Source organism: Lissotriton helveticus, chromosome 5_1 (assembly GCF_964261635.1).
Source record: "Lissotriton helveticus chromosome 5_1, aLisHel1.1, whole genome shotgun sequence".
Classification (NCBI taxonomy): domain Eukaryota; kingdom Metazoa; phylum Chordata; class Amphibia; order Caudata; family Salamandridae; genus Lissotriton; species Lissotriton helveticus.
The window spans coordinates 681,083,370-681,096,402 of NC_136065.1; the positions used below are offsets into that span (position 1 = coordinate 681,083,370).

Here is a 13,033-nt window from a genome sequence, read left to right on the forward strand (position 1 = left end):
CCGATAAAGTGAAAAGGGAAATCAGGATAATTCAGTTTGAGGGAGAATGAAAATTTTCCAATTATTATGCAGAGAGAAACTTGATTTCATTAAAGACAACGGAGGCTAACATTATGCATTATGCTTTTATTGCTGCCCTTTAAAGAACATTAATACATCATAAACATTTAGAATGTTCTCAAAGAGGTATAAATATCCAGTGCACACGCCCATCTTCCTCTGTCAGCCTCACTACACCCTCCTCTGGTTCCCTAGCGCTTGGACGCCCCAGGGCAGCAATCGCGCTGTATAAATGTATTTTCATTCATTCATTCATTCATTCTTTTATCTGCAAACACTCAAGAACTCAGTTATTCACTTCCAGTTGTAAGTATAGAGTATTTGACAATCCATCTTGTTTCTTTTCTGAATCCTATAGAGTATTATCTAAACAGAACAGAAAAATTACACAGTAACGGTCATCTGGACTGAGAATTAGTCAGACTATAAAGTTCAAAATCAAATAGGATGCAGAAAAGGTTAGACAACAATAAATCCTGAAATACAAGTTCAAGACATTTTACATTCTTATATTTAGTACAATCTCCCCTCATGGGTGAGGGGTGTGTGATAATGTTAGCCTCTGTTGGCTTTGATGAAATCAAGATTCTCTCTGCATAATAATTGGAGAATCGTCATTTCATTACCAGACCGGAGGCTACCATTATGCATGTTTAAAGCCATCAAGAGCTATACTGCTAACATGCTCTATTGGTCTTAAGTAAACATTTACAAAGTGTTTGCATTTGTCTAGTCAGCTGTTCTTAAAAACCTCCTGCCCAAAAGACTTTACTAGACATTGCTCCTCTAGAGTGAGCTCCAAATCTTGAGAGGTCTGTGCCTGCTTTACTCATTACCGTACGTAGCCATCTAGCTAGTGTTGCTGTTCAAACTGGTCTGTGGGATTTGACATAGGATAGGAGGAGTTGATCAACATCCTTTTGTTCTAAATTCTGAGATCTTACTTTCATATACCTTCATACATCTTACCACACATAGTTTTTCACAGTCATGGCAAGAGGGATAGAATACGGGATCGGACATGTTTTTTGTTCTTTTCCATATGTCAAAGTGTACTCCATCCTTGGAATAGAATCTGTTAGATAATTCAAGTAACTTTATATCTGAAACTCTTTTGAAAGAAATTAAGCAACGTTATGTGGCCAATTTCATGGATATCTGTTTACGGGAAAGGAAAGTATTATCTTGCCATGATATCAAAATCTTGAATAATAAACTGGCATCCCGCATGGATTCATGCCGTGCTTTGGGGAGTCTTTTTAGTCTTACACCCTTTATTACTCTTTTGATTAGAGGATTGCTACCAATAGCTAGGTTATTCACTACAGCATGCCCAGAGGAAATTGCGGATGTATAACAATTAATTGTCCTATAAGAGAGGCCTTAATCAAATCGAGTTGCTATATAATTGGCTATTTGTTGTACAGGGACATCCACGGGATCCACATTTCTCTCCATGCCCAGCCGCACCACTTTTTCCCGACACCCCTATATCTTTTTCTGGTTCCTGGGACCGAAGATTCATCAATAAACTTTTAGCTTCTGATGAAAGGTCTGAATATCTATTAGGTCCCCTGAGATCCTCCAGAGAAGACGGTTCATTTTTCCCTTTAGGACCAAAGGGTGTTCCTCTCCATCTGAGCCCCAAAGGAAGCCTAACGATTATGGAATTAGGCTTGGAATATATGGCTAGTTCCATCACTCCTGGGAACCACACTTGGGACTGCCAGAAGGGAGTCACAAGGATAATACTGCTGGATTATACTCTCACTTTCCGCAGAACTCTCTGAATCAGGGAGAAGGGGGAAATGCATAAGCTCTGTTCTGGCCCCATGATTGAAGGAAGGCATATACTACCTTTGCCTTTGGATCTGGTTTCTAACTGAAGTAAGTTGCTACTTGGAAGTTTAATCTGCTTGCAAATAGATCTATCTATTTTGGACCCCAAAGGTCTTGTATCTTCCGGATGTAATTTCCAATCGCTGGAATCCCTGAGAAATTGAGAATTCCAGTCTGCTCTTACATTTTGAACCCCTGGAATAAGTCCTGCTCTTCGAACTATTTTGTGTTCTCAACAAAAATACCATATTTGTTTAGCTAATTCTGAGAGCATTTTGGATTTTGCACCCCCCACCCAATCTGTTTATATATGACAATACTCGAAAAACAAGGGTGTGGAGGGTCGAGGGGAATATTTAACGACCTGTCTACTCACTCCCCTAACCTAAATATATAACACACAGAAGAGCAGACCAGGTCTGGAGGTGGTGTGTGTCCATACAAGCGACCGTGGAGCAGTTGGACGTAGATGTAGGCGAAAAAGCTGTTGAGTCACAGAGGTTTGGGTGAGTCCCATCAGACCACCCAAATGGTGGGATTTCATCATGTGGGAATTGGTAAGTACTCAAACCCTCGCCCGACCTAATAGTGCCGGGAAAAATCTAAACTTCATGCATACCGTTCCTCAACATAATAATGTTGGAATGGGGGCTTTGTAAACAATAACAATGAATACGGCATTGCGGCCCCTTCTGCAACTGCGCATGCGTTAGGTAACAGCGGCCCATGCTGCGCGCTTGCGCAGTTGCACACGTCTGGACCCGCACATCGGTCCACTGACCTAGCGGCGCTTTCCAGATTTCCCTCGGGACACGTTTTTATGCTTGTGGATGTCTCACAAACTGTGGATATTTACAGCCTGGCCTGCTGAAGGCTTAGCACGACATTAGTACCACGTGACTCATTAACCAATTATTGTCCTTCTATAAAGAGGAGGCGGGCGGAATTACAAACACCTCCACTTCCGCTCGGTCAGAACAAGGGGCACCGACGGACAGGTAAGACGCTGGATGTCTTTGCTGCTCTTACTGGTTTTCACTTGGCAGTTACTATGATCGTAATTAGCCAAGACTGTTCTCATATTCTAGAGATCGTGCCTTCATATGATAGGTACTCAACAAAGTTCCTCCGAATGGGTATCGAATATGGATATGTAGGGGTCCTTACCAATATCGTCCACAATTTGTCAAAAGACTGTGGGTTTCTAGTTAGGATAGTTTTTACACTTAACTTTTTGTCATTCAATGAGTGTCTTTATTGGGTTGGATAGGTGGTAATTTAGAGGTACCTAGGAGTGTGTTCACGACGGTCTGAGGCACGTGTAAATAACTAGGTGTGTGTAGCCTCTGATTGTCCCACTGCTAGCCTCTGTGCAGATAACCTGGTGGTCTGATTAATAGGTCTCTATCACACGTTTGTTGGGTTATAGGTGTAGAGCAATTTGGCTGGGCATAGAAGATGGTGTGTTCTAACTATGTCTCCTTTCTACACCGTAGAGCGGGGCCTCATTCTCCCGAGCGGTTGCCGGGTGAGGTGAGGTCGTCACCCACACAAAGCTGGGTGAGTATCACTATGAGGAAGTGCCTCTGTGTGATGGAGCTATTATGCCCCTTTTTCTAGTAATGCGGAATAGAAAGTGTTCACGCAGGTGTGTGTCTATAAGGTGATTGTGTACCCATGCGGATGTATGTAGGTGACTTTGTCTTGCTTTGTTGTGTTATTTTTTGTCTCCCGATAGGAAGAAGTCATGTCTCTCTTCCCCCAGCGAACATTGGAATGCAAGGTTCCTGGTAGATATGTAACTCTCCTTAAGTAAATTTTTACTGTTCTTCATATCACAAATCACTGTCAGTTGTAGTAGCAATTCTATATGAAAGGTCCTGAAGAAAGCCGGGGTAGTTCCCCTAAAGGCTGAAACATGTCGACCATCCTGCTTAGCGCCATAGGGTAGTATTAGTATTCAACTACTCGGCGTGTTTTTAATGAATTTTTGACACCTGGACTTCTGTCTGAACGTTTTCTGAGTCTCAGTAGTCAATTTTATCTATCACGATCACTTGAGCACTGCACTTTATTAACATTATTATGTTGAGGAACGGTATGCATGAAGTTTTGATTTTTCCCGGCACTATTAGGTCGGGCGAGGTTTTGAGTACTTACCAATTCCCACATGATGAAATCCCACCATTTGGGTGGTCTGATGGGACTCACCCAAACCTCTGTGACTCAACAGCTTTTTCGCCTACATCTACGTCCAACTGCTCCACGGTCGCTTGTATGGACACACACCACCTCCAGACCTGGTCGGCTCTTCTGTGTGTTATATATTTAGGTTAGGGGAGTGAGTAGACAGGTCGTTAAATATTCCCCTCGACCCTCCACACCCTTGTTTTTCGAGTATTTTGAGTAACTTCCAGTTGCGGGTCGGTTTGTTATGTAAACGCATCTTTGTTTACAATTGTAGCTCACCCAACTTAATTGTGATTGTCTCCCTGTACAGACCTTTCCCATCTCTTTGATTTTTGTTGATAATTACATTACATCAATCACATAACTGGCATTCAGCCAAAATATTTTACTTATCATGGATGGACATTTTAAACAATATTAGTCCCTCTTCAGGGCCCAGTAATGTTCTAACACACAGTGATTCCGGTGTACGCAGCTTTAAGAACCACTTACTGCTCCTGAGGCATAGTCATTGCTATTGCACTCGAAACACAGCTATTCCCCACAAATATTTTGTTTGCCTTGCAGTGTGTATGTACCCAGGGAACAGTGATCATGGCTTGGGCATGCGTGCAAAGCGATGATGCCAATGGGACTAACAAACACGTCCCGTTCGATATGCACGTTCCCTGTTAGTGGCGCTCATTTTCTATCACTGGCAGCATAGTGTGGTGTTTTGGAATGGGGGCTTTGTAAACAATAACAATGAATACGGCATTTCGGCCCCTTCTGCAACTGCGCATGCGTTAGGTAACAGCGGCCCATGCTGCGCGCTTGCGCAGTTGCACACGTCTGGACCCGCACATCGGTCCACTGACCTAGCGGCGCTTTCCAGATTTCCCTCGGGACACGTTTTTATGCTTGTGGATGTCTCACAAACTGTGGATATTTACAGCCTGGCCTGCTGAAGGCTTAGCACGACATTAGTCCCACGTGACTCATTAACCAATTATTGTCCTTCTATAAAGATGAGGCGGGTGGAATTACAAACACCTCCACTTCCGCTCGGTCAGAACAAGGGGCACCGACGGACAGGTAAGACGCTGGATGTCTTTGCTGCTCTTACTGGTTTTCACTTGGCAGTTACTATGATCGTAATTAGCCAAGACTGTTCTCATATTCTAGAGATCGTGCCTTCATTTGATAGGTACTCAACAAAGTTCCTCCGAATGGGTATCGAATATGGATATGTAGGGGTCCTTACCAATATCGTCCACAATTTGTCAAAAGACTGTGGGTTTCTAGTTAGGATAGTTTTTACACTTAACTTTTTGTCATTCAATGAGTGTGTTTATTGGGTTGGATAGGTGGTAATTTAGAGGTACCTAGGAGTGTGTTCACGACGGTCTGAGGCACGTGTAAATAACTAGGTGTGTGTAGCCTCTGATTGTCCCACTGCTAGCCTCTGTGCAGATAACCTGGTGGTCTGATTAATAGGTCTCTATCACACGTTTGTTGGGTTATAGGTGTAGAGCAATTTGGCTGGGCATAGAAGATGGTGTGTTCTAACTATGTCTCTTTTCTACACCGTAGAGCGGGGCCTCATTCTCCCGAGCGGTTGCCGGGTGAGGTGAGGTCGTCACCCACACAAAGCTGGGTGAGTATCACTATGAGGAAGTGCCTCTGTGTGATGGAGCTATTATGCCCCTTTTTCTAGTAATGCGGAATAGAAAGTGTTCACGCAGGTGTGTGTCTATAAGGTGATTGTGTACCCATGCGGATGTATGTAGGTGACTTTGTCTTGTTTTGTTGTGTTATTTTTTGTCTCCCGATAGGAAGAAGTCATGTCTCTCTTCCCCCAGCGAACATTGGAATGCAAGGTTCCTGGTAGATATGTAACTCTCCTTAAGTAAATTTTTTACTGTTCTTCATATCACAAATCACTGTCAGTTGTAGTAGCAATTCTATATGAAAGGTCCTGAAGAAAGCCGGGGTAGTTCCCCTAAAGGCTGAAACATGTCGACCATCCTGCTTAGCGCCATAGGGTAGTATTAGTATTCAACTACTCGGCGTGTTTTTAATGAATTTTTGACACCTGGACTTCTGTCTGAACGTTTTCTGAGTCTCAGTAGTCAATTTTATCTATCACGATCACTTGAGCACTGCACTTTATTAACATTATTATGTTGAGGAACGGTATGCATGAAGTTTTGATTTTTCCCGGCACTATTAGGTCGGGCGAGGTTTTGAGTACTTACCAATTCCCACATGATGAAATCCCACCATTTGGGTGGTCTGATGGGACTCACCCAAACCTCTGTGACTCAACAGCTTTTTCGCCTACATCTACGTCCAACTGCTCCACGGTCGCTTGTATGGACACACACCACCTCCAGACCTGGTCTGCTCTTCTGTGTGTTATATATATATGACAATATACACACTGCAATCTTCAATATTCAATTTTAAATGTATACAAACCTAATGTCAAGGGACTATTGCGCAACGTGCAAAGGTCTGAAAGAGCTAACCCTTCAGCCAAAAGAATACAGATATTGCAACTTAACCAGCAGATGAAGTGAAAAGGGAAATTAGGATAATTTAGTTCCAGGGAGAATTAGAGTTCGGACCGACAGCATGTCACACCCAATATTGCAAAGATATTAGCTAGACAGAGTAGCGTTAAGAGTGCAGCAGCAAAAAGGCTCTCTCTCAGTTTGTTTTCCCACAGAAACAACTATACCCCAAAATGTTCAAAATACAAATCCCCAAATGTTTCTTTTTCAATGTTTGAACAATTATATTGGTTAGGATTCATGAGGTGACCATTCTGCAGCCTAGTCCATCCTGAACTTTAGTAAGATAGTCCTTTGTTCATTCGCGAGACGTCATGTCACCTCGGAAGTAGGAAACACATTGAGATTTCTTCATATCCACTCGCTCTCTTCCACATCGGCTTGCAACATAGTTGACACAATTATTATTAAAAAGAAATACTCCAACCGTAAGAAGGAAACTCTAATGATATATACAGCCAAGGCTAATAAATCAGCACTTTTTGAAATAATGAAAAACAAAATATATTCTTTTTAGAGGCCTACATTAGGAAAGGAAATAGCACTAACAGGTTTTGAGACCTTGACAAAAATACCATAAATCATTGTTTTTCTGTGAATAAACACACTTTTGTTAATCATGTATAAAGCAATGAAGAAGTACATAAGAAAACAATATACAGAAATAAAATATTATTTCAATTAAATTCATAAACATCATCTGATTTTGATATTCAAAGAAGAAAACAAAAGCAATAATTTGTCCATTATGACTCTTCATGATTAGAGAAAACATAATCAAGAAACATCTTACCTAAAGCATTTTCATTATCATATTTTGTAAACACTAATTGCAAATTACTTAGTACAGTATTACGTTTCGCTCCCGTGTCATAGACATTTCTCGAAACACCAGTTTTCAACCTTTCTTCATGCTTTCATTTGTAGCTTTGATTTCTAAATCATGTCATGTCATTCCTGCACACTTTTACATGACTATTCCCCACATTTATTATTTTCCACACAGTTAGTTATGTTTATTAGAACACACTTAATGAGCAGACTTGATCAAGCAAAATTATTCTTAAATAATTATGGTCCATCAAGTGTTTAGTCAAAAATGGGTTGATGTGCTATCTTTTTGTGTTTGTGATGTTGTAAATTTGTTGACTTGCGAAGGTTTTTACCGAACGATATCCCGTTATGTGCCCCTTGGTGTGTGTTTGATGTTAACCATTTGTTTTAGGTCTACATTATGTAGTCAAAGAGGCTAGTGAATCCATGTGGCTCTAATTTTGTTCGGTCATCTGTTACCATGTGTTCATGAGTTTCAGTTTTAACTGACCTGCTGTCATGTAGAGATTGTTTTAATATTGTGGGTTTTTATTTGGTTAAGTTTCCCTGACCCTAGTGGAGTGTCATAATTATTGGTTTAGATGCACTGGTTAATTTTAGTTCCTAGAACTTGCTCCACAAGTCTAGTGGGTTCTTACTGTATTTAATTGTTCTTTTGTAGTCTGTAATTAATTAGCCATTGAAACATTTGTTCTAAGGTTGTGCAGTTACCCTTGTTTGCTTCAATCCTCATGGCCCATTTAAAAAAAGTTACTTGTGTATCTTGTGGGTTTGAAATATGTGTCATGCATAACTGCATTTCTTTGGCATTATTAAAAATAAAAGTGATCACGTCTGGCATGTACTTCTTTCCTGATAGAGGCTGCAGCTGACAAATTAGAACATGCACATCTGGGAGCAGAGCGGCTGTGTTGTCATCACTTCCAGAAAACAGGCAAGTTGCAATACCCCAGCCAGAAACAAATTCCCAGAGAGGACTGATGGCAGCCCAGCTCTTGATGACTCTCCAAAGCATGCTGAACAGCCATTGCATGGTAATGGGCCCTGGAGCTGTAGTGGCGTCATTGTGGATCAGAGGCATGGGATTGTGCTCTGCCATGGATCAGTATTCCTCCCCTTCCTGCTCAACGGCATTGATATGGTTTGCTTAGAGAAGAAACAACTGTTGCTTCCAGAGAACTTCTCTAATGACCTTGTTGTTAATCTCCAATGTGCGACTGAGATAAAAAAGAAAGAATATGGTAAAAGCAACATTCACATGGAGATTGGGGCTGGCAAACCTGAACTTGGAGTCGTTGCACTTTCAAATGAAGTTGGATGGCATAAAAGGACAAAGCAGCATGAGGCACAGCTTCTTATGATGGTGCCTTGTAAAGAGTTTCAGAACACCTTTCACAAGCTGTTTAGCAAAGCAGAGAGTTGGTCGTTCTCCAGCGAAGAGGAAAAACTAGACCACAATGATTTAGAGAAGGAATTACAGTTCCTACACTGGTTTGCAGTACTAAAGATTACAGACCAGGGAGTCTCCGATGGTGTTGAAATGAAGTTCATGCAAGCTTCATCACTGAACAAAGGAGATGTACTGTTTACTTGTGGCTCCCCCTTCGGTATGTTTTATCCTGACATTTTTCTGAACACTCTTAGTAAAGGTGTTGTCAGTAATGTGGCAGGAGAAGGAAACGTCTTAATCCTGACAGACTCTCGTTGCCTGCCAGGCACTGAAGGAGGAGGTGCCTATACCATTAATGAAGGGAATTTGGCGTTAGTAGGAATCATTGTTGTGCCCTTGTGCTGGAAGGCCAACGAGTGGATTGGTTTGACCATTCTCTGTTCCGTTAGTCAGATCCTGGAGAATGTGAAAAGGGTTTTACCTGCTCTGAGCACACCTCTAATTGATATGTGGCCAAGGATGATGCTTATGCCAAAGACCTCTATGGAATCTGAGCCAAGATCAAAGCTTATTCTACATCTTACTTCAGCAGCAGTTTTGGTGGATTGTGGACACGTTTGGGGGTCTGGAGTGCTAGTGAATATGAGAACAGTCTTGACCTGTCGACATGTGGTGAGTGGAGCATCCAGGATCCTTGTTAGGAGAAGGTACCAGACAGTAGGCGGGTAAGCTGTTATCTTTTTTGTGTTTCTCTTCACTGTCATAAATTGTCTGTGCTGCCATTTAGCAATAAAGGTGGTAGGTGCTTCCTTGAGGTGCCCTGTATCTCAAGATGTGCCCTTCTCCTTATCGACTGCTGTTTATACATGCACCTCCTCACTCACAAAATCCCCCTTCCATGGAAACGTCCGATCAAATAGCCCTCTCTTTGACTCCCCTAAAACAGATTCCCTTGGAGCAAAACACCCTCACCGCGATACATCCTTGAGATAGACATGTCCCCCACGTGCATCTTGTTTAACCGAAACTTTTCCGATCACTTTTGTCAGCCCTTCATAGTCACTCATCTCCTCTCTGGGACCTGTCCTGGAAATGGTTGCTTGGTTGGGATTTCTACTGCTTCTGAAGGTTCTCAGTCGCCAATCAGCGTTGCAGCCCTCTGGCCTCTTCCTTTTCCATCTGCACCATCTTACCAAATAGAGAAATGCTGTATTTCGGCCGTAGGCTATTAAAGTAATGTAATAAAAGCAATTTAAAACACAGTACATTAACTTCGCAAGAACAATACAGCGATCTTACATAACCATGTTTAATCGAGCACTCCACTATAAGCCTGATTACACATAGAAGAATATTCAAGCACAGACCATAGAAATAACCTAAAGTGCTCTGCCATGTCTGAAGGTAGACTTCATGCATATCCTAGTGATAGTAATAATTATGTTTAGGTGTAATCACAGACCATATAAACAATTAAAACATTAAAAGAAAAGTACACCAGTAAAATGTATTAATGGGCTCATTGGCATACGTGATAAAAGTCATAAATATTGTCTAAAATATAACTGCATAGCCTTCACATGACGGTGATGGCTCACATATCATAACTCATATGTATACATTCCCTACGTGGTCCCTCAGGCTGGCCAAATTAGGTAAAGTGCAAGTGCTCTAGTACTAAGGCAGGAAGCAGAGTTATTTTCTAGGCGCTCCCACTGCCAATTTGACTAAAGTACATAGCTCTAGTGTTATAGCGGAAATCCAAGTCGCTTGCTAGTCACACCCACTGGCAATAAAAATCTACTCACATAGAAGACATTTAATCTGCTCGGTTTCTGAGCTCAAGATTCAAAGAGCAGGTAAATAGTGCTGGAACCCTAGGCTCTGCCAATAGGATTTCAGCCATTTTGCTCTTGCTGAAGAATAAAATGGACCACAAAACATAATATGTTCTATGGTTTCCAACCTATCCAAACATATGTTACACATATATGTGTAACTGTTCACTGCTAAGGTGCCAACTCTAAAATTTAATAAAAAGCATTTTAGCCCACTGTGGAGTGTCCTCATCAAGGTAAGATTCAAACTGAGTAGGGGGTTTTATAGACAAGAACCTTCCAGTAAAGCTGTCACTATCAGCTTTCCACATACATTCTATTTTTATATGGCCTCAGAGTACTTTCTTCACAAGAACCTTCTTTGTAGAATTGATGGCCAAGGGATTGGTCCACAAGGCCATCAGACCCAGAGTAAAGAGTGTTTTTTAATATGGGGTAGCCGAGGAAATGTTGTGTCCTTGTCCAATTGATATACTTCCAGAGTATCAACAGCATCTGAATATTTTATCAACTGTTCTCACCTTGGATCTAAACCCAGCCTGGAATTGGGAGAGGACATTAAAATTGGTGACAAACACCTGGAGTTTAGCCAAAACCTGAGGACGGAACACCTTCTGTAAGAATTCAATAAGGCTGATAGGCCTGAAATTACTTGCTTCGGATCTGGCAACCTTTTTGAAGATTGTAATAATCACAGCTCCTCTCCGTGAATCTGGGAGAGGGGCATCTGACCTGATGGAATTAGACAGGATATTAATATACAGGGCCGGGATCTTGATCTCAGAATGGTGCAAGTTGCAAAATATAAGATGTAATAGGGGTGCTTTCCCAGGTTTCAGTGGCAAATTCGCTTCATTGGTGTCAAGGGTGGACTACAGCAACGCCATTTACCTCGGAGCACCGGAATCCACCCTCCAAACACTGCAAAAGTCCCAGAATGCCGCAGCCCGATTACTCACAAATACCCCAGCCACAACCTCAGCCAAACCCGCACTGAGGAAACTACACTGGCTCCCTATTAGGGAAAGAGTAATTTTTAAAGCCCTCTGCCTGGCCCACAAAGTTTTGCACAACGCTGGCCCCCCAATCCTCAACAACTGGATTATACCCTACAGACCAGCGAGAGCCCTTCGGTCTGAACATGGAAACCTTATCACAATCCCTAAGGTGAAGAAGGCCCGCGCAGGCGGTCGGCGCTTCTCAGTCAATACAGCAAAAAAATGGAACGCGCTTCCCCCGAATCTCAGAGCACAACCAAACCTCCTACGATTCAGGAAGTCCCTTAAAACCCTTCTCTTTCCCTGAATCGTCATCTTCCTCTCTCCTTAGGAGGTCTGGGTTCAGCGCTGGGATACCCACGGGTGACTACGCGCTCTATAAAAACCAAAAATAAATAAAATAAATAAATAAATCTAAAGAAAGGATGATAGGATCAAACTCCTCATAGTCTACTTTAACCTTCCAGTCAGTGCTACAGGGCAACTGGGCTACGGGAGATGTAGAATAGAGATTGCCAAAGTGTTGCACCCAGGTCTGTTGACAGTTGTGATGGACTGTTGGAGTTTGGACTTGCGAGCTGACGTAGGCAATTGTATGCCAAAATGAGGAAACATCCTTCCTTTTGGAGGCTTCTAACAAATCCAGCCAATTTTGCTCATCCCAATCGTTTTTGCTGACCTCTGAACACCTTTTTGTATGAACTTCTTGCCTCGCAAATCTGCAGAGGGCATAAAGATGTGATGGCAGTTGGCAAACGTGTTTTGGCATGTCTTCAGCCTTTGGAGAACCATGAGGCATCTTTTTTCGATTCCAGCTCCCATCTCCACTGCAAAAAGGTGACTTAAAGAACCAAAGAAGTGGCCATAGATGGTAGAGATGAGAATATCGCCTGTGTCAGCATCCTCGTAGGGAGAAAGAATTGTATCAAAAAGATTATAAATAAGGGCGAGTCACACAGGACAGGAGTTGATTTTTTTTACCACTTAAGAGCCCTCCTGCAATTTCCAAAATTTACATCCCCAGGTAGCCTGATTTGGTCTGAAATCTCAAGCTGCCCTTCTTTAAGGTTTAGGTGAATTGGAATATGATCGATCTCTGACCTATTAGTAATGCCGAAGTCCACAGGCCAGTTCCATAGGTGAGGAGATACCAATATGTAATCTTTTCAACTGCTTGCTACACCCGTGGAGAAGGTAAATTCCCTAATCTGGTCAGAGTCTGTCCTGCCATTACTTGCCTGGACCCTATGGGCAATAATAAGTAGGGTAATTTGGAAGGCCACTGCAAAACGTGCTTTTAAAAGGAGCGCTCAGTTCAGGGATGACCAA

The 13,033-nt window shown here is 42.2% G+C and overlaps 1 protein-coding gene across 1 annotated transcript in view; it reads left to right on the plus strand.

The window, feature by feature from the left end:
• Positions 1-13,033, plus strand: part of TYSND1 (trypsin like peroxisomal matrix peptidase 1) — a 237,792-nt gene that overhangs the window by 60,296 nt on the left and 164,463 nt on the right. The window contains exon 2 of the mRNA XM_078643073.1: positions 8,338-9,593. Within this exon, the coding sequence (XP_078499199.1) occupies positions 8,362-9,593 (1,232 nt within the window). The 5' untranslated portion in view covers positions 8,338-8,361. The remainder of the gene's footprint in view (positions 1-8,337; positions 9,594-13,033) is intronic.